We start from the raw sequence: 23,053 nt of genomic DNA on the forward strand, positions 1-23,053 counted from the left end.
TTATAAATATCTGATTTTAAAACGTAATTTATTTAATGTAAGTAAGTTTCTGCGAACTGTTAACTAAAACGTATCAGAAATAGTATAATTGTCTCTGAAAATCGCATTTGCCAAGTTCGGAGAGCGGATAACGAGCAAACAACGTCGCCGAAGGGCAAGTGATTTATGAGAGAATCAAGTTCGTCTTGCCAAATGCCACGCCGCAATTTCCGCGCCGCGAAGTGGCCAAGGTCGTTCGAATCGCGCGGATGGAAAGAGAGAAGATGAAAAGACAAAAAACTGGAGAAAGAGAGATCCGCTCTTTCCGAAGCAATTTAATTAAAGACGCTGTTAGAAACGCGAAAACGAATGAATCCGAGGGATGAACGGAGAGACGACGACGCCGGAAGGAAGGAACCAGTCCTCATACCCTCGCGACGCGGGGGTGCTCGACGATATGCGGTTTCCATGTTTTTTCCACCCTCCGTACTCCCGCCCCGCTATATAACGGGTGGCCTCGTGCCGCTTTGATGGTCCGAACGTCATTCGCGTCCCCCGACCGAATATCATTGTCATATACGCGCTCTTTCACGAATCCCGCATAATAAAGGCCGACTGGATTATTTACTGCCGCGACTAAAGTTACCATTTCCTTTTCCTTTCTTCGCCACGGACCCCTTTTCGACCTAGGACAGAGTCAGAGAAACGAGATTTCGTCATTAACAATGCGAACGTCGCATCGTGCACGATCCGTCGGTCGAATTTCATTTGTGTGTCAAAATATGAGAGATCAAATTTCGGGCGATTTAAATCTCCGATCGCAGCACCGAAGGATCCGAAAGTTATGCCGCGAGTACTGAAAGGTAATAACGCAATTTTATTAATAGCTTGATACAAGTGCTACGGTTTTCGCGCGTTGCTAAATTTAAACGTAGACAGTAGGAGGACTTAGCGAATCGCGCCGTCCAAATACATAGTTCTTCCGCGTGGTGCGTGCGGATGTGACTTTATGACCCGAAAGTACAAGTGAAAACGTAGAATCTGTCGACGATTCACCGACGCGACATCGTTAACGACACCGACGCAGACGGTTTACGCAGTCACGCGTCGCTGATGGAACGAGAACGCCGCGCGTCGCGATGCTCCGTTCGTCGAATCTTATAAGCGAAACCGGATACCGGGACTTCTTCGACTCTAGGCAGTCTAGGCGAGGGTTCGTAAAATCGTTGACGAAGATGGCGTTGAAAAGTCCGGTGACCCCCATGAAATCGAGTCATCTCCCCGTTTGCCCGGTAAACCTTTTCCGACTGTCGCGTAGGAGAGATACAAAGTGCTCTTCTTCTTTAGGGTTACGTTTGAAGGAAGAAACGCGAGAGGGATCGTCGTCTTGTTGTCCTTTGTGTTGTACACACTCGTGAGGTCCGCTTCTGTATTCTGGATACGCCGCGGATTCTGGGGACTGTTACGTGAAATGTTACGACTCGAATCTTGGAAAAAGTCTTTTACTAGCGTGCAAACTTGACAATATATCTTTTCTCTCACTCGCGTTATGATATTACGAATATGTGTCTTATTAGCGGTAATTATTTAGAATACCGGCTGCACCTTCGATTTTCATGAAATTAAGCTCATGCGTGGCGTTTTTGCTCAAAACGAAAGAATCTGTAAGAAAAAACGTTGGGACGACGAGTCGAGATATTAAGCATTAAAGTTGATGACTGTTGAGATTAAAAAATCTGTCACAGAGGCAAAATGAGGTCTATAATTGTACTGTTCCACATAGATTTCGACTTTCCACGCGAAGGGATTCTCAAAATATCCCTTCCCCCCCCCCACCTCCGCAAAGGGACGCACGATTTTTATAATTGTACTGTTGTTGAAGTTAGAAAATCTGTCATGTCAAATCTGTTAAATCTGACACATTTTTTTAACCTCAACAGTTGTCAACTTTAACGCTCAATATTTCGCTTCGCAGAGCAATCCCGAACTTTTTTGAAGGGAGAGTGAGAGTCGCTTCGCATGGAAAGTCAAAACCCATGTAAAACAGTATTTAATTATAGACCTCATTTTGCCTCTGTGACAGATTTCCTCAATAATAGTTAACTTTGACGCTTAATATCTCGGTTCGCGGAGCCGTCCCAACGTTTTTTTTGTTTTTTTCAGATTCTTTCATTTCGAGTAAAAACGTGCATCGATTAAGCCTAATTTCATGAAAATCGGAGCTGCAGTCCGTATTCTAAATAATTATCTTATTAACTTATAATTTGATTAAATTTTTCTATACTCTCTAAATCTGAATCAGTGAAATTCAGTTTTTAAAAAGAAAATTTTGATTTTATTTTTATATAATTAAAATACTGATATTTACACATTAGTTCCGATACAGTAAAAAATTTACTACATCTTAATATTCATATTTCTTAGTATTAAACGGTTACTAACTAAACATTTACTTACAGTAAGTAAGTATTATATTCAATAAAAAAAAAGATAGTTAAATCAAATTAATGATCTTTGTCAAATAAATATATGAATAAAATGATCTTTATCAAATAATTATATGTTTATATTTAGTGAATGTTTACTTGGAACTATTTAATATAAATATTTATTAAAACTTAGTACTTTTTTAAATGTAAATTGAATTTATGTACTAAGGCAAAGTTAACTAGATTAGAGATTCCACGTTTCGTTGATTTTTTTAGTTGAATTTCACTGTGAATTCACTGATTATCAGTGGCATAATTGGGATTCAGTAATTGTTTATTGATTCAGATTTAGAATCCATTCTATTATTATTTGAATCATAAACGTGCGTGTTTCGTCAAGCTTTACTTAAAGTGTTAATGTGAAAATCAGCACGAGGTATCGCGGCGTTGTAATGATAGACGTAAATGTCATTTTTTTACGGAGGTGGTATTTTCGATTTCGCGCAAGACTGTTTCGAATCCATTTAAATCTGAATTAATACAGCAAGGGTGAGTAACACGCCGGCGACGGCAAGGCAATTTGAAAAATCGCGCGATCTAATAGCCATTTCACGGTGGAGGCGGAACAAAGGGGACGAAATATTAACGGGTGAGCATTGCCATGTGGGCCTGAAATGGGGTTTTACACCAGATATGATCGCAATAATTTCGTGGGGGTGACGAGATCCAGGTTACGCTGTGTTGAAGGTTATCCGATTGTGTAATAACTTTTAGTTATACGTTCACGACTATGTGTTATATTTCGATACCATACGATATAAATAGCACAATCGATAGTTCAATGCAATCTCTCTCTCTCTCATAATAACAAAATATTTAAAATTTTTCCCCAAAGAGTGACATTATTCATTTTGTAATAATAAAAACATGTTACATTTTTAATTGAAACTTTCATCCCTCTGTAACAATCAAAATTCATATAAAAGATCAAATTGTCGCGAAGAATTATAATTCGGCTCAACAATCCGAAACCCATTTTTCCTGTGACATGCAACGCAAAAAACCTGTTACGACGCTTTTATTCGCGCAAATATTTTTCAGCGAAAAACGCGAAGGTCTAATACTGGAGCATGTTCATGTTCTGCAGTACACGCACACGTACGCATGCATGCACGTAAAATTGGCCAGATATCCAGCCGGTATGAGCCGACGTTGACGCCGATGCCGACGCCGACGCCGACGTCGACGCCGATGCCGGCGGCGGCGGCAGCGGCGGCGGACCCACATCCATCAAGGCGGCCCACAAGCGAACCATTATTGCGGGCTATCCGACGTAATTGAATTTAAGCACGAGCGAAGATATTATTTAACTAATTAGGCACAAAGGGCGCGTTCACGGCGGGCCAATCGCGATTGCCCATCTCGCGCGCATATATACGCACCCCCCGCCGATGGCAGGCCCGGGTGAAGAGGAACGAATGAGAGAACGAGAGGGACGAAGAGAGAGATTCAAAGAGTAGAGGGAGGGAGGCAACAGCGGGAGGCCAGAAGCCGTTTGTTTTAAAACAGCCGGTCGTTGACGCGCCGCTGGACGGCGATTCGTTATTCCGACGTTGGCCGCCCACCGCGGGAAAAACGTTCGTTCCTCTCTCTTTTTCCCCTCTCGACCTCCCGTGTACTCTGTGATAGGGCAAAAGAGAAAGAGACAAAATGCGAACTTTGGCGAGCGATTTCTTGTCGACATTGCGCTTTCGCAATACAGTTTAAGACAAGATCTCCGAAGATTTCTTTCTTCCACGTATTAATTGTGACTCTATTTCATAGAATAAAAAATTAATCGTAATGTTACGTGAATTTTATTTTTTGTAGGTATTACGAGACCGGTAGTTTCAAAGCCGGTGTCATAGGAGGCTCCAAGCCGAAAGTAGCAACGCCGCCGGTCGTCGATGCGATTGCTAATTATAAGAGGGACAATCCGACGATGTTTGCGTGGGAGATTAGGGACAGGTTACTGGCCGAGGGCATTTGCTCGCAGGACAACGTGCCATCCGTCTCTTCCATCAATCGGTGAGTCGTATCGACACTCTGTTCTGTTATATAAAGACACAGTTTCATCGAAAAATGTCACACGCTTCATCTTATTAATTGCCGGATTGCAAGACAAGATTACGTTGTTCCCGATGACTACCCGATGGCTACCCGAGGAATCGCGACATATGCTTCAACCGATCCACCAGCGATAGGGGTGCGATCAGCTATTCGCGCGCGCAAAGAATTCGCGTGAACCCTCGCGTGTGCATTGAGATAAGTACGCTCCGGCCTGTCCTACCCCGATCCTATTGACCTTTCGCAGGTTCCTTCGGGACCGGGCCGATTAATTCAAGTGTTTTTGCGTCGCCCGATGATGCGGCGAGCTAACGGAACACGAGTACTCCACTCGGCTGTACAGGGCCGCCCTTACGAGAGCGAGGGGGAGTGAGCTGTCCCGTGGGACAGCATTACAGCGTATCAGCACCGCACAAACTGAACGACTCGATCCCCTTTCGGCCAACTGAAAAGCTGGTACAAGGGTACACACAGCGAGAAAAGGAATGCGTGGGTAGGTAGGGCGGGAAGGGGCAGAGAGAAGCGATCGAGAGGAGGAGGAGACACCAGGGTACCATTGATCGGCTCGCATATGTCCCGAGATTTAATCAGTCGCTACTTAAGACCTTATCTCCCGCCTGGTTTACAAGGGCCAGGGCTACCTCTCTCCGTCTTTCTCCTCGCACGTAGCCATACGCAGCCGATAATGAAATAGAGCGTAATGCGAATCGAATTGCTGGCAAGTGAAATTCACTAACGCGATTTCTGTGGGCCGCAGCCGCTAATGGAAACACACGCAAATGAGTTAGCGCCCACGTAACAACGTAAGTGCTATGCGCGGCCGCTTATTTAAATTCCGCGTCGCGGTTGCGCGCGAGAGATTAGCTACAATTACATTTGCGATGTACTCTCCTCCGAGAATCTCAATCGCCGCAAAAAAAATCCATTCCCTCGATTCAATCGCGAAATGGTAATCTTTGATTTAATTAATTTTTCCTTTCCCTCCCTTTTCACGATTTTCTTCGTACGATAAAGCTCAAGGTATAAGGTAATTGTTACGCCACGAGAGAAAGTTTTAATAAACTCGCACAACAGTGGTTACCCAAATAGAAAGCAATTAACGTCTCCCCGTCACATTCCCTGGTGTTTCGTCAAGCTTACTTTGTCATCGTGTAAGAGTTACCTCGCACATATTTTCATTCTTCCTCTATATTCGCGTTGCGCGGTCACGGTAGCGTGAAACGTGGGCGTGTGTAGATACAGGAATTACTTTCTGGCCGAGGTTTTCGATGTGTCTAGGATTGCAGTCGAGGGTGCGGCGGTGGCTTGTTGCTCGAGTGACTCCTCCACCTCCGGCTCCACCTCCGGCACACGCTCTCGCCTGCCTCCTCCTGACTTCTCGCTCCCTCTCGCTTTCGCCTCCTCTTTTTGGCCACGGTCTCCTTCTCGCCACCGCGACTCCTTTTCCTCCTTGTCCCTATCCCCTGACTCGAGGCCCAGATGGCGGGTATTGATCTGAATCCGGAGAGCAGATCGCCTGGAAAAACTTACTCCGCGGATACTTACCTACCTACCAACCTACCTACCTACCTACCTACCTATCTGTCTATCTACCTCCCTCGCTATCTACATGCACCTATCCAATCCACCGTACCATCACCCACTCACGTACACCGAACCCGCAACCTTCCGCCCTATCCATTCGGTACAAGTAAATGCATTTCCGCTCGACGAGCAACGGATAGAAACGCGCGCGCGTTTGAGTCCCTTTAGAAAATGCCCACGCACTCAGTACTTCCCGCAGGCTAATTGTACATATAACGATTGATAACGAGAGAAAGACTTTAATTGCTATTCCGCAAAGCGTCGAAGCGAATATAGTTTCTATCTGATAATAGACAGATATGAAATTCATTGAGATGACAACGCAGTTCCGAGAAGGGAAAGCAAAATCGTCCAAACGGCATGACGGCGCAGAGATTGACATTTTACGACTTTATCTCGTATAAGTCTTCACGAAGAAACACTGCGACAATAGTAGACAATTGGTAAGGCAAAAGGGAACTGGGGAGATGGAAACGAGAGAATGGGAAATAAAAAAGAGAATCTTCAAATCGATCGAATCGTGCTTTCATCGACGAACCTTTGGTACAGCTGGAAGTTAGTTTAAAGAAAAGAGTGCAAAGAGAGAGAATGGTCTCGATATCAAATGGGATTTCGCCGCGAAGAAACAGGAACTGGGTGCATCGTCGACCGGAGCGCGTAGTATACCGAGATTTCTCCCATTATGAGCATGTCCCGGTTTTTCTAGCTTCGGGGTGGAGAAATAATGATACAGCTAATATAATGTATTGTCTTGCTTTGCCGGAGCACTTCGAAATGAGACCGTCCGCGAACGTAGGATAGAAAGAGAAAGAGCGAGAGTGGAAGAGTAGCATGGAAGTCGTGCGAGGTAAAAAAGGTGAACCAGAAGAGCGAAATAATGGAGTGGTTTTCGCGAAAAATAACAGTTATATATCCCGTGTATGAGACAGGATTGAGAAGAGCGGAAAAATAGGCGAAAAACGGAGAAAAGATTGGACGCTAACAGTTCCGAGCCTCTTCTTTATTCGCTAAAGACGCCGACGCAGCTACTTCTTCCTATTGTTCTCGTTGCGCGCTCTTTATGAAACGCAGAATGCTTGTCGTGATTAAAAAAGAACGTTTCCTTCGCATGGTTTTTACGAAGGTAGCTTTTCTTTTTCTAGTAAAAGGAATTTCGTGTCCGCAATTTATTTAATATATTTCACGGATGAAAAGAATAAAATTAATTGGAAATCGTTTGAGGTAAATATTAATGTAAATACGTCCAGTCCAGTAATTAAAAGGAAGATGAAAAAATATTGGAATATTATAAAAGCATAAAAATGTCGTACACTGTCGAGGATATGACATTGACAAAGATGAAATCGGGAGTGCCTAAAAACATATATATGTATGTATAAAGAGAGAAGGATTGTCGAAGGAGCTACGGTGAATTTCGGGAGGAAATATTGATAGGCTCGGCTTCGGCTGCGGAGTCACGGTCGAGTAGGCGACTTTCTACTGAAGTCTATCTTACACGTATACAAACTCGCAAAGGCCCATCGTCCCTCTCTCAAGCTATTTTCTCTCTCTTTCTCTCTCTCTCTCTCTCTTTCTCTCTCGCGCGCGCGCACGCTCTCTCTCTCTCTCTCTCTCTCTCTCTCTCTCTCTCTCTTGCTTTCTTGGTGTCGATCTCTCTCTCCCTCCTTCTTAGTCGGAGGAGTCTCAGGAGCAGATCGATAAGGAGCGAGGTTCGCCCGAGAGCTTTACGCCGGGTTCACAGCCTCCTTCTTCTCGTTTCCTCAACGCAGCCCCCGACGTCACGCTCTCGCGTGCCTCTCGCATTCGCCTCCGAAGCCGCAAGTTACGACAGAGTCGATATCAGAGCCAAAGGAAGAAGCCGCCGCTCCCTTGACTTCCTGTTGTTCCGGTCGAGAATCCTTCGTTCGCGGGGATACTAGCGTTGGACAATGTTCGAATTAGCTTAACGCTCCTTTGTACAATGAAGATTTAAGAATTGTCCTTCAAATATTAATAATTAATTTCACGTAGTTACCGATTTGATTTTCTACTTTTCTGCTAATGGTAAAATATACGATAAATTAAGATTCCATTCACACATAATAAGGTCTATTTAAAATAGAAGGATGAATAAGAAGCGGATCTAAAAGCGATCGCGGACGATCCCCGCACGATCGATCACATTTTCAGTCGTAACTTTAATTCGACGTAATGACCAGCGCGGCGACAACAGTTGGCAGAAAATCTGTCGCATCGAATCTCTCGCCGGAATTGTATCAATCTGTCATCGCTCTTTCGTGCCGGTGCGCGGCAGCGTCGCTTCGTTTCTATCGCGCGACTCAATCTCCCGTCGAGGCGCAACCGGCTCTGCTTCGCTCTCCATTACTTCCATATCATTTCGCACCCCCGGAATCTCGAGGTGGTGGCGCAGGAGCGGGCCCGGGCCATATGGCTGGCTGCTCTCCTGGAGGACATAGAAAGACACAGAGGGACAGCCAATGGGATGGCTGTTACTTTCGTGCCACTTTCGGCTTTCCGGCCGGCATCACCGCTATATCTCCCTGTTCATCTTTCGGTTATTAAATTACATCCCCATAAATAATGCTCTGCCTACCCTCGACGAGCTTATTTACCATTCCACTGGCAGTGCCGCGGGAGGACTCTCTTCTCCTCCAGGAAGCCGTCAAATCGTCGCATTTGTCATCCCGACTTCAACTCTCATCTACCAAAGGAATTGATTTTCCATTTCGCGGAAAACTTATTCCTGCGACAAATCTGCGTTGAACTACGTTTTATCTCAATAATATGAGAACACGCTCGAAGAAATTACAGGCCTAAGACGTCGCTCTGAAATGAGTTTTTGACAGAACAAAAAATAATACTTTATATTTTGACTATTTACAATATTTAAAAAAATATAACAGAATAGTTTTGAGTACCGAGTTAAAAATCAAAGATTTCTCTCCCGGAAGGGCAATAGGATGTTGGTGTTTAAGCGAATAGCGGCACACACATGGCTGTAGGGAGAACAATATGGTGCACCATGCTCGTGGACTTCGTTAAAGCAGCCATATTTGCGGTGCGCGGGAGCGAAAGGGAAGGAGGCCCTCCTACATTATCCGGCACAGCAGCACCCTCGGGGGTGGGCGGAGGATCTGGGGGATGGTGCCTCCACGTTGGAAACGCCGGCAGTGGCGGCGGCGCGTATCCATAACCGTCCTTTGTCTGGATAACGCAATTATTACCGCGTTTCATCATACCCTCCGACCGAAATTAGCCCCAAATGAAGTTACAATTACGGGTTCTCCGTATCCTCCGTCAGCGAATGGAGGGAGCCGCTACTTTGAGGTTGTACCTCGACAAGATATGGACGACGATAATGACAAGGACGACATCGACGATGGCGGCGACGGTGGTGACGATGACAACGATAATGGCGACAATAATGATAATGACAATGACAATGACGACGATGACGCACAAGAAGGATAACGATGGCAATGGCAGCAACGGCAGCACCGACGGCGGTGACGACGACGCACGAAATTCAGGTTGCCGTGGAAACGTCAGAGGACAGACGGAACCGCAATGAAACCGGATGGTCGCCTACTCTGCTAGCCCATAATGCTTCGTCCCTTTTGTTCCTGGTCGAGAGCTGGAATACCGAAGTTGCTCGAGAACATTGTACCGCTGAAACTGCTCGACCGGACAGAAGCCGAGGCTTCGAGGATATCCCGTTCGATCGCGTTGGATCTATATAATAATGGAAAATTCACGATTCAACCTCACAGTGGAAAAAAAAAAAAATGCGATTGCTATTTAATATCGCGGAATGACTTGAGAAAACGGGCGTTTAATATCTACTCGGTCATTAGATTGACTGGTAAGTTAATGAACCGTCGAAACTCTACTATTAATTGCTCATCACCGATGAGTAATAATCACAGAGAGGTTCAATCACGTATATTATCGTGCCATAATCGATCTAGTGAATGATCGCACAGCGAAATCGCAGTGTCATTTCCCACGACCTACGCCACGTATTATTCACATGTACGATTAATATGATGCACAAAGATTGATAATTATTTATCTCACCTATAACTTTAACTTGTACAGAGATACGTCATCATGCTTTAAACAACGCGATGCTGGAAAACGCGAGCAGATTTGGATATGAATAACATTCCTGATCGTCGTGCGCATAATAGCGGATACACACTATCCTCTTGACTTCCCATGACCATCTCGAGGGGGGGAAAGAAGTGTGTCGGTGCAGGAACGATATATTATAAATCGCGTATTACATTGTGCTTAGAGGATCCTCGGTGACTGTTGACTCGCCAGTATCATTGTTGGGAGCGTAGCTTTTGTCGTCGGGATACGCGGCATCGCAAACAAACACACAAACACACCGTGCACTTTCCGTACGTATATGCCTGTACGCACGGATACTCGCAGATTATTGTGTCGTTGGACGATGGTATAGCCACAGTTAATATAGTTGTGTATATGGAGCCGGCAGCTGCCGTTTGACAATGCACCCTGCACGTCCCCAGATATAATAATATACTCATCCTGAACGTGCGAGCAACGGGGGGACACTTCATCAAAATGACTGAGACGCGCCACCGGCAACAGTGGCACGAAATGCCGCACTACGATGTATCGTTTTAATCCGTACTTGATGCTTTGAAAATATGTTCTACTTTTCAATTTTATAACTGTATAATGTATGTGTGTGTAAATAATATAAAATTATTTATTTTTAATATCTTACTTTCTTGTCCTATTATGGTATAATAGGATACATAATAGGATTAAAAAAATTAGATATGAAAATAAATTACCTTTAGGAGGAATAAATATTATAAATATCTATTTTAATATCCTTTGCAGGCGCTACGTCATCTCGTTCGTGTTCGAAAGATGCTTAAATCTCTTCGTAACAGAAGAATTAATTTGAAAGAACGTTAATAGAATTTCAAAAAATTTTGTGAGAACACGCAGTGTATTTCGAAAATTTCATCTCGCCTAGCACAAACGAAGAAGTGCGAACTCTGACGTCGCGGGAGTTGCTTTTGTTTAAGAATCACACCTTGCTATATCGCATGGAAGCGCCAGGTAGCTCCCGTTCAGAGTATATTATGGCCTCCTCTTTCTCTCTTTCTCTCTTCCTCAAGAGTGGAGAAGAGATGACGGAATATCAGGATACACCTTTTTCAGCCATTGTGCGGCTCTGAAGGGCGTACAATAGCCGTGGAGCTAACCCCGTATTGTGTCTACAGCTCGACGGAACAGTTCTGCGACTCTGGCCGCTGCTTCTGGCTCCATCTTACACACAAACACACACACTCTCTCTCTCTCTCCCCCTCCCTCCCTCTCTCTCTCTCTCTCTCTCTCTCTCTCTCTCTCTCTCTCTCTCTCGCTCTCTCTTTCTCGTTGCTCTTCGGGTGCTCGCCACCCCCTGATCCTTCTCTCGACTTCGAGTTAACGAGAGAGGAGTTCCGTTCTGGTGCTATTCGTGGGCCATGGACGGAGCATCTGCCGTGGGACCGCTAAATCCTCGAAAGCCCCTTGAAATCTCTCGCAATCCGCCGCGGCATATAATAGGTCGTAATAACTTTAAAGCTCCGCATTAACACCGCAAGAACGTAAGGCACCCTAATACGCGTTTAACTATGGTGCACCCAGAATTATTTGAATCTGTCATTGAGTGCGCCGGGACGAATAGATACGAATTGATGTTTTATTATCGGGGGCACTAACGAATGGCGGCAGCGACGCAAATTGGGATTTATGAAAAATTAAAATAACAATGGAAATTTTGGCTCAAGAATTCGTATTTTCTACGTCGGCAAGGAACTGCGGTAAACGATGTGTAAAACAGATACGTTGGTAAAATGTAGCAACATCTGTTTATAAGCGGCGTGCTACAACAGAATGATTCAAGCTGCTAAGTTTTGCGAATTTAATACGAGCAGATTTCTTTATAAAATTCCAGATATGGAAAAAAATTTAGTATTACATGCTTTAAAAAAAAAAAAAATATTATGTATATTTATTATACGTAAATGTACAAAAAATAAAAAATTTTATAGCTAAAATTTGCAAAATGAATTTTAATTTTATATTATTTTGTATAATCCATATGTGAAGATTTAAGCTCCACAATGCATATGTGAAGATTTAAGCTGATGAGAAATGAAACTTTCTTACTCTTTCCTTCTCTCTCTCTCTCTCTCTCTCTCTCTCTCTCTCTCTCTCTCTCTCTCTCTGTCTCTCGTTTTCTCTCGTTGTGCTAGTAAAATATTCTTTCTTTGCTTCGTGGTCAATACAAGATTCACTAGCACTTTAAACGATCAATAACAGCCGACGCCTAACGAGCACGATAATTGACAATTACAGATCGTTTGCGCTCGCATCACAATCCGGAAATCCCCTCATGATATCGACTAGCGTATGTACATATCCTCTAACGAGCGATCTGTGCTCATTGACAACCATCGATCGCCTCTTTTCGCCCACGCCATGATCAAGATCCACGCCCGTCGGCGATCTAGAAATGCTTCTCCCTTAGTCGTGAGACTTGATCATTGATCTTTAGTAACATCAGTAGAAATTTATCCTGTCGCAACGTAACTAGCTGAATAACATCTCGAAAGGACTAAACCGTGTGGATGGCCGGTGCTTGAGAGCCGAAGAAATTAATCTCGATCCGTGAGAGGAGAATTTAAATCCGCCCAGTCACCAACCCCCGACAGAGGAAAACGTCGGAGGTTGGAGAACACACCGCCACGATAGTGGTGGTAGCAGCGGTGGCGGCGGGAGAACCTAGGTGGCCCCAACGCCGGCGAAATGCGATAAAGTTGGCGTAGAGGTAATTTGAGTATAAAGTTTTATTCGCAATAATTTAGCCGCGCGGCCGTGAGTGCGGGACGATCGAGGGGGGTAGAATCGGGTAAGTAGGGAGAAGGATGCTCTCTCTCTCTCTCTCTCCATTCTAGGGAGAAGCGTGCGGGAGTGCGGGTCATATATTTGATGGGATACTTGGCATAAAGTCGTGCATAAAAGTAATGCCGACATTAAAGTTTGTGGTTCCAGAGCTGTGGTACGAACCCCGAACTCATCTCCTGCTTTCTCGGAACGTCGCTCGTGGTGTGCTGCCTACGATTTTCCTAGCCGTGACGAGATCGCGAGGATTTGCGTGGGGCACAAACTTCTATCATAGGAGCTGTGTGTAATACTTGTGCGCGTTCGGACGCGCCCATTATATTCCCGCTGTTACTATATCGGTTTGTTAGAAATAAATTCCAACCAATAAAAACACTATTCAGCGTCGTTGCCGACTACGTATTCGAGACGTGAAGTCGCCGGACACGCTCGAGTAACCTCGATGATTTACATTCTCTCTGTTGCTTTGTTATTTGAAAAATATGTACGTATTTTTCAAAATTACTGCTCACGCAATTATAAAAATAGGAAATAAAAAATAGAAACTAGCGTTGCATATAAAAGCGAAACTATGGCTTTCCTTTTTCCGTAATTTTCCATCTGCGTCTTCTCTCTAGCGTTTTAAACGACGTAGTTTTAAAAAAAAACGGCAAGTAAATAATTCGTTTTATTCCTCTTGTTCTTAAATTTCTAAGTACACGCAATCCTGAGACTTAAGCGGCATGCAGCTGCGACATCCATATACTTAAAGCGAACGACAAGGAAGACTTGACTTTGGAATGGTGGGAGACGGCACTTCAGGGTAGGTAGTGAAGCAGTTTAGTTCAGGAGTGGCCGTTGGGGAACGATCTGACGGCGCCAGGGGAGGCATAGCTTCTTCCCACGTGGCACCCCCGACACGCTCTACCCTCATAATTCTACCAAGCCTTCCTCTGAGGCGCCACCTCCGGTTTCTCTTAGGCACCGTAACCGTGAGAGCGAAGGAGAACATCCTTTCGTACCGTATTCGCGGGAAATCCCCTTCCTTGTGCCCATGCCGTGTCAAGAATCGAGGGACTTTCTTCTCCCTACCCTCAAACACGAACGAAAGCCGTCGCATGATTTTCCAGCGACAGACTTGCAACCCCCAATGGCAAACTCGCAAATTCGCGCCAAAATGCGAGTTGGTTAGCTAACTTTACGGTGGCACAACTATTGAACGCGACTTCAGCCAAGATTCAAACAGTGGAAACGACTGCAATGTGGATGTTTAATTCTTAAATAAAAAAACATAGACTTCAATGATTGGTACGCGATGTTATAAAAAAAAAAAAAAAAAAAAAAAAAAAAAAAACAGATTGTGATTATTTGTATATTGCAATACGTACCAAATGCCATTTTCTTTCTCGTAAAGTCACTGTTAGCAATTTATCAGGTTTAAGCATGGAAGCTTAATTATATAGATGGAAGAAGTAAAACAAGTTGTGAAATCTGTGTTGGAAACCGTCGAGCTCGCATCGTCTCGCGCCGCAGATCGCAACGAGAATCGCCACGGGGAAAAGCACAGAAGAAAGGGCGCACTCAATGATTAGATGAAGTACCGGAATGGTAGGGGAGAGAGAGAGAGAGGGAGGGAGGGAGAGAGAGAGAGAGAGAGAGAGAGAGAGAGGAAAAGAGACAAAGAAAAGGGAACGAGAAGAACAAGAGCGCAGAATCAAGTACGAAGGGAGAAACATTGTAGCGTCAGGAAAATGTTGGGGTTACGTCGTACGAACTTCGTTCTCATCCACTCGCTTCTCTATTTTCCCGGCAACCTCTGTCCATAAAAGACTCCCTCTCTTTCTCTTTCTCTCCACCTCAGACTACCCCTTTATAGTGGCATTCCTTGTTTTCGTACAATCGATATACAATCTTTCCCTTTCAAAAATAATAGTTCCTTGAAGGATCGATGTTCCGCATTATAAACAAAGTGTTCTCCGATCATTCTCATCTCGGAAAAATCTTTCGAAATCGCTTTTTCTTAACTCGTACGTACGTATTAATGTTTCGTGCATAACGTAACGAAAATGATAACACAACATCGGAATCTACTTGCGCAAAACCGCGTAACTATTCGATTAGTCTTTGGCGAATTGCTCCATCCCCCGTCAGTGGCATAGAAAATTACCGCAGCCGGCCGCTGATATTTAGCAATGCATCGATAACGAGCACGCTCGCAAAGGATTACGTTAATTAGAGTGCCGAGGCCCGGGCGCGTAATGAATTTTAACGCGAAAGCTCTCGTTCATTCGGTCGCGTTTCGCCGAACGAAGCGTACCGTGTCGCAACGGTTCGCACCATCTCTATCGCGATATAATCTGCACCTGTTGTAGCAAAAAGGATTACTTCTCGGGCGCCGTTGCATTTATTAGATCGCCGATTACGTTCATTATACCGCGCGAGTAAAGTCGTTACGTGCTGTGTTTCGCGGAAGCCACGCGTCTGATTTTCATCATTCGCGAAATATACCTCTCGTGTTTCACCACGGGAAAATAATGACGCATCGCTGATTATACCACATTATAGTAGATCAAACACGACAACGTCGTTTTTATCAAGCCAATAATGTGTTCTCCAGCAGAAATATTTTTCTTACGCTTTTATAAATATTTCTTTAAACATCTTTTGATCCGATCTCTGTTTGTCAGTATGGTATATTCAATAGACACGTATTTTTTAAGTAGAAACTTGCGTAGAATCGCGCTAATTATTTGATAATTAATTAATACGTATAAGTGCGATGATTAGTATTAGGGTTAATTAGTTTATCGTTATCGGAAAACACGATAGTGATTAGTTACATCGCACGTGTGTAATTTCTATGTGTGGAGAGCGACGCGCGATAACTCGTCGGTTTAGGATCATTGGCGTACCTCGGCTACCCTAGAGTCTAACCTTGATAAGGATCGCTGCTAATTGTTGCGAATTGGTGAAGGTGGCGAACGAACGAGGGAGATTGGGCAACAGGTGTCATCTGATTGATCGCCGTTGCTCGCACCCCCACGATTACCTAGCCCACAAACACATCCACGGCAGAAACGAAGGACTTAATGTCGATCCATTACGTACTGGCCCATCCCGGCGAGGAATCGTTGACCTGACGCGCTCCAAAGTGCATTACGAGGTGAAAAAGAATGATCGTTGAAAAAGAGTAGATGTTCACTACGTTCTACGATCAAGCGTGTGTGTGTGTGTGTGTGTGTGTGTGTGTGTGTGTGTGTGTGGCACACGTTGCATACTATCCTTGCGAATTACTCTATGCGGAAATTTACATTTTCAGTTAACCTTTTTTTGGTATTCTCGTTAATAGAAGAAAAATAATTGTACTATGAGTATTACTGAGAAATCCAAAGTGTAAATCTATGAAGATTTAAACGCCATTACCGATCATTTATACGAGAAATGTACTACAATCTCAAATCGATGTATCTACCGTCGCATAAAAGTCTCTTAGCTTACGAGCCTCTTGAAAAACAGACTCATCGCCGATTTGTCTCACTGGCCGATGTGCCTGTTCCGATGAGTACGTTGTCAGCCCCTACGTACAAAAATAAAAAAAAGTCGGTCGTTACGTGGAGAACGTTAAATCACATCCAAGGCCGAAAGGGCGTATCGAGAGCGCGGCTGGGGATCTCTTCAAGAGATCCGACATCGTTTAGACTTCTAATTGGTCTGTCATATTGTTCAGTACCTGCTGAAGCTAGAATGAAACGTTTGGATATCTTATTCTGTTTTTGTACACAATCCGTCTCATTCCATCTCTTAAGTAGATCCTAAAAAATAGTTGGCGAACCACCACACATATTTATCGTTACTCGTAACTGTAAGACGTACCGTAAGAATTAGCCGTCAGAACTGAAAGTTTCGAAAGAATAATCATACATTTCTGACTGTTTCTCTTGACTGTTAGTCTTACAGATCTTACTCGAGGATCTCTAGGCGCGGCCTAGGCCGGTCGTTGGTGTTGCAAAGCGCGCGATTCAGTTAATCTCGCGCGGGTCGCACGCGCGAGATTAACAACGCGCCATCGTGAATATTCGCCGAGATAATTGATACCGACGTCGGGAGAGCGGCTGACCATTGAAACCGCACGCGCAATATATCACGGATAATAAGCAGCCAGTGCATGATACGCCCGTATACTCGACGGGGGAAGAGAAAAGGGAGAGTCGAGATGGCCACTCCGTTACATCCGCGGCGGCGGCTCTCCCTCGATGCGATTACGATACGATGCGGCCAAGTTCCGCAAAGTCACGTCGCTGCTCGCTATTCCCGAAGGTAGCGGCCAACGGTCCCGACGTCGGCTAACAATAATGAAACGATTCGCGTCTCCTCGTATACGTGTACAACGACGGGCACGTTCATGCGGGCGAAGGTGTGTGCTCGCGGTAGGTAGGTAGGTCTAGGTTATACATCGGAGCCGAGAAGAATGATCGTTGGCGAAGTGACCCGCGTAATCGTAATTAATCATCGTGTAACCCGTGACTCCGCGGATCAGCACCGTACAGGGCGGCTCCGTCGGTTATCGCTGGCGGAGTCAAGCAGACACAGCCTCGCGCTCTAAGCGGTGATGCCAGGATTTATGATCGACCGCGTGATGGAATTGGAATGAACAATCGTTACTTTCGTCGTGGCTCGAACTTTCGTTCTGCTCTTCCGCGTTGAGTGCAACGGATACTACGGTTGACGGAGCGAAAGGAGATCACTTTTAGGAGAGATATTTTTTGAGTCGATCGAGAAAAATTAGATATAACATATACGCGTGTTTGTATTTACACACGTATTATTTCTCCGGCCAAATTTGTGTGTATTTCACAATTCGTGCAATCCGAATTTGCGACCGATCAATGCAATATCTTGATCTCCGGCCGGGGTTTATCACCGGCCAAGAGTCAAACTGCCGCGCTGTGCCGCGCGCGCTCAACAGGAAGATCTTGTCTCGTAACAATGGCAAGCTTCATCATCAATCTCGAACGCGAATCGCTCTGCGCCCGACGGACTTGGAATTAACAATCGGTACTTTGTGCCACTCTATTGTTGCACTATGAAGTCACTGTATATTAATAGATACGCAGCGCGCGCGCGCGCGCGCGCGCAACGCAGATGCGTCTGCACTTCTGCCTTGCCGAAAGCGTTTTCCGATGAGAAATCGAAATCGGCTGTCGAAGATGCGATTTATTGTACCAGCCGGTGCGATTTATTCAAATTTTGTAATCGACAAAGGGAAAGACAGAGAAGCGAGACGTGTCCCTTGGTGACGTGGCAGTTTTTTTTTTTGGTGGACATTATACAACGTCCGATCTATTGTTCGCAGGATCGTGAGGAACAAGGCGGCGGAGAAGGCGAAGCACGCGCATCAGCAGCAGCAGGCGCAGCAGCAGCAGCAAGGTCAACAGCAAGGCCAGCCGGGATCGGGCGGTTCCGTGTCGGTGATAGCACATGCACCTGCGACGGCAGCAGGTCATCCAGCTGCCACCGCTCCCAACGCCTATAGTATCAGTGGCATCCTGGGTATTCCGGCGCACCATCAGGATCCCAATGGCAACAGCATCAAGAGAAAACGCAGCGTTGACGGTGAGTCACTCGCACGCTCTCCTCGCCCGCTCTGCTGCTGGCCTCGCTTCTTCGTCCGCATCTTCTTACATTTACCAATTACGCTCTGTCATCGTGTAACATTATTCAATACTGACTATCCGACGCTTACTATCGGCAACGAGAATCGCTGTAGTTGAGATATCGAATTGCAACTGAACTTGCAGAAATCTCAAAGTGAAACAGCGTGATGCGATAGCGTGCGTCAGGAAGAAATGTTATTACTATCGCAGGTATATAAATTGAATAGTAGCGTATTTTCAACGTAACGTTGCGATACTTGAGATTGAATAATTGTTCGTACAATTGTGGATCGTGTGAGATGCAGTAACTAATTAAAAATTAGTCGCTTAAAAATTAAAGACGCGATGTAAGTTTTCAATATTAATATTACATCGTCGTTACAGCCCCCGATAACACGACGTAAAATAAATCAATTTACTTTGCTTTTTCAATTTAAATCGACAATGAATTCTCATTTGTTTTGAAGAAGTTAAACAATTTTTCGCAATGACTTGTAATTAGACCTTGGTACTACATACAATGATACAACTTCGTAAACACCATCAGTGCTTGTTTGTATGCCCTTATTATTTCGATCTTGAATATTGAAATTTTCGCATTATTTAGTTGCGAATAATTCGTGAATTAGGGGAAACTAGGAATCGTTGGCATAGTTTTTATAATTTCGACATTAGATTTTGTAAACGATTAATTATTATGATTAAAATGTACTAAGGTGATAGAGAGGCAATCTTCCTCTACATTTTCATGCCAAAATGATTCTATATATAATACTCTGTATTATATATAGTTTCTTTAGTAACTGAAATATGAATAATATGCTGCATTGTAGTAATTTGTTTCGAGGTGAGATACGTATTATGATGTAAATTGTTTCTATGATAAACTTTATATTAAATTAATGAAAATGTAATAGAAATAAAAAACAGACAGTAGATACATTGTATTTCTTAGTAAAGATTATTTAAAGTAATTTTGTAATGATTAAATAGCACAAAATGTTGTTAATATAACAGTGTTAGAAAGACAAATATAAATTACTATAGTTTTAGCTTACTTTAATATAGAAATATTAAAATAGAATAGCAGTATTAAATAAACAAAATGTTTTGCTAGAATTAAATTGTAACCGAATGTGTGTACAAATGGTACAGCAAGTCAAGCTAATCTTTCCTTAAATATGAGTCAACGTATCTTATCCGTAAGTCCGATTTTAATCATTTTATTATAACAAGTTACTGTTATACTCGGAATAATATATCGTATGGTAAAACTTTTTTTTAACTAACAGTATATTACTTGGATTATCTAAATTGAAGAACATTGAATACGAAATTATAAAATGCTAAACAATGTACTTGCTTCTTCGATTAGATTTTTCTTTTTTGTATTGTAACATTTGTTTGATTTAAATGAAACTCAGAGAAAAGTATTTATGTTATAAAAGAGATATTTTGCAATAACTTTTCCATTGTTTCTTTCGCCGTAAATACATAAACGGAAATCTCGAAAACTTTTAGAGTGAATTATCACTCTGAAGAGTAAAATCACATTCTTACAGATTGGAAATTAAGCCATTCTTTTTCAAGACTCTCGTTCAATTTTCACTCTTTAGAGTGAGATTCCAAAGAATTTAGAGATAATGCAACTTGCCTCTTGCGCCAACGAGTCCCTTGTATTTTATTCAATCGCTTACTGAATGGACATACAGAGACGAAGTTACAGTATTTACAAGCTTACGCAACGAGTGTCGTTACGAGTGATTTTTTTACTCTCATTTATATCACGTAACACTTCTCACAATAATATTGAGCAACGTGTGGTTAGGATAGATGATAAAAATAGAGTATGACGATATTGTTTGCGTACGGACGCCCGATGTAGAAATTTGTCTATTAGGACATGTGATTTTGAGCCATACATTTTCTAGTCGTACGTGCTCGTTTGCGAATGATCGAGTCACTTGGAGCACTCATTGCCCCGAGCGAACCAAGATTAGCCGCATACACTGCAAGGTTATCAGTCAAACGTCACCGAGCACGTGTTGCGATTCATTCTGCTGTCATTGCGTGAATAACGCGGACCGAAATATTCACGACACGTGCCGCGTACACGTGACCGACAACAGCGCTTTGGCTCCGCAAGAGGTTTTTCTGTTCGCCGATCGCGTCGCGAAAATCCCCTCGCGGAGATTCGCGCCGCTCATTTTGCGAAATAATCTCGCGTCCTCGCGTTAGATGCCGAAGCGGGGGGCAGGGGGGGGGGAGAAATCTCTAATCCACTACCCGTGCGATCGGCGAAACGATTAGATTAATTCGATCGTCGTGATTCCGCGGAAGAGCCGCGGTTTTTTTTTTTCTGTTCCGCGTGATACGTACACGAGCAGGCCGCAGCGCGTTGCGATGCAGCGGGGGAAAACCGCGCGCGTGAGCTCGATCAAAATTCCGCGAGCGCGCGTTTCGCGGCGAGGTATATCGATTCGTACGCGGGAACGCGGCGCGCAGTGTGCCGATAGGTACACGGGTAATTCAATATAATCGGATTATGAGAGCGGCGATACGCGGCCGCAAAAGTGGTCGCGTCCGCGGTGAGAGCACTCAATGTTTTGCGAGCGGTGCGCTCGCGCCGAGAGGGTAGGTATACGTATTAGATTATAAACTTCACAGAGAGACAGAGACCACAGACAGGCTTCCTCTCTATCTCGGCCCCGACGACACATTAGCTTCCCTATCCTCCGGGGAGATCATCAGCGTGTACGTACGTGTATACGCGTATATACCTCCTAACCGCTTGGAATTTCAACGAGCGAGCACGGCGATCGTTTCGAACGTTCCTCCGGTGCTGTGCGTCAGAATGTAAAAATCGACCGAGCGTCGCGTTAACCTAGCCGCAAGTACTCAAATTTAATGAAATCCCCTGACCAGAGAGGCCCGCGGGAAAAACTGTGTTACAAAACGCGATCGATCCCTCTTTTAACTTTCCAGTCATGAAAACGTTGTTATTTTACAGCAGCTAGATCGGCTACGTAGCTCGAAAGATCCTCGTGTTTCAGTTAATTATTTTAAGTGAATATGAACGCTGTACGTAAAAAAATAGAAGGAATTTTTATCAATATGTATATAAAATGATAAGGCTTCAATAGAAATAAATAATAAATCAGAGATGCGTGCGAAATGTAAGCCGACGTAGGATAGTAGTATGTCAAATTTGTATATGAATGTTAATATTAATGATGAGATAAGTAACAAATATTTCGATAATTTTGGTCATATTTTCAATGTAAAAAAAAATGAACAAAATATTGAACATTACAATTTGGCAGTAAAAGAATATAACGAAGACGCTTTGTAGAAGTTGTGCCGTGATTTTTAAGTCCGGAATGGTACAATCCAGAGATAAAATCATCAATCGTCTATTTGGCAGAATACATAATTCGATCAGTCAGATATTAAACATTACAATCAAAGATCCTACGAGTTGTTGAATCAGAGGCGCACATGGTACAGCGTTTGTTGCGAGATATTATTTATTAATCTTTATAGCGTATCGAGTTCACGAATTCCGATATTCCTACAATTTGAGACTCGTCGATCGAGAAAAATCGAAGCGGTCCCAGCGCGCTATTATTTATATCTTCGACGAGCGAGCGAAGACGTACTCAAAGATCCCGGAGCTTATTACGAATTTACGGACGACCTCTCGAGGGAAGCATTGCAATCTATCGGGGCTGTTTGTTGTCGCGTTACATCTGCGCGCTTCTGACCCCATGCAGAATCCCAGAACCCGGCGTGTCCCACCCTATGTATCCCCTGGACGTAGGGGATACACCGCGGGGCCAGATTCGCCCCAAAGTCCATTATTACCCGTGTATTGTATTGCTTAACATTGACTCAATTGCTTTCGAATAACGCGATCGAGAGAACGTTCGCCAGTTCGCTCGTACAAGCGCGTGCTTTGCCCTCTTGAGCATCAATCGAGTTATTCGATTTACTGCTCTTTTTCGGGGGACGCGCTGACCTTCCTTCCGCGCGACATAATTCATTCGTTGTCAAATCTGTCGTGGACCGTCTATGATTTTCGCCTTCTCGAAGTCTGCAAACTTTGGTTCGCATAAAAGTACACTTCATTGAATGCGACTTGATTAACTTTTCGACATTGCAATACGTATCCGTACGCTGAAAAGAAAGATTGACTGTTGCAGCGAATTAGATGGTAAATATGGCATAGCATTATTAAAATTGGCTGCAGCAGCCAAAAATTAAAAATGCTACGCCATATTTACCATCTAATTTCCTGCAGCGGTCAATCTTTTCTTTCAGTGCAAAAAATAAAAAAACAAAAAAAAAAAAAGAAGAAAAACATAAAGTAGAATAAAATCTTTTAATCGC

The 23,053-nt window shown here is 43.8% G+C and overlaps 1 protein-coding gene across 7 annotated transcripts in view; it reads left to right on the forward strand.

Annotated features, from left to right (window-relative positions):
- LOC108748784 (paired box protein Pax-8) overlaps positions 1–23,053 on the forward strand; it is a 110,112-nt gene that overhangs the window by 79,825 nt on the left and 7,234 nt on the right. For all 7 annotated transcript variants that reach the window (XM_018487141.1, XM_018487143.1, XM_018487144.1 and 4 more), the window contains exons 4-5: positions 4,278–4,475; positions 18,364–18,623. In XM_018487141.1, the coding sequence (XP_018342643.1) occupies positions 4,278–4,475; positions 18,364–18,623 (458 nt within the window). The remainder of the gene's footprint in view (positions 1–4,277; positions 4,476–18,363; positions 18,624–23,053) is intronic.

This window comes from Trachymyrmex septentrionalis, unplaced genomic scaffold, assembly GCF_001594115.1.
Source record: "Trachymyrmex septentrionalis isolate Tsep2-gDNA-1 unplaced genomic scaffold, Tsep1.0 scaffold24, whole genome shotgun sequence".
NCBI lineage: Eukaryota > Metazoa > Arthropoda > Insecta > Hymenoptera > Formicidae > Trachymyrmex > Trachymyrmex septentrionalis.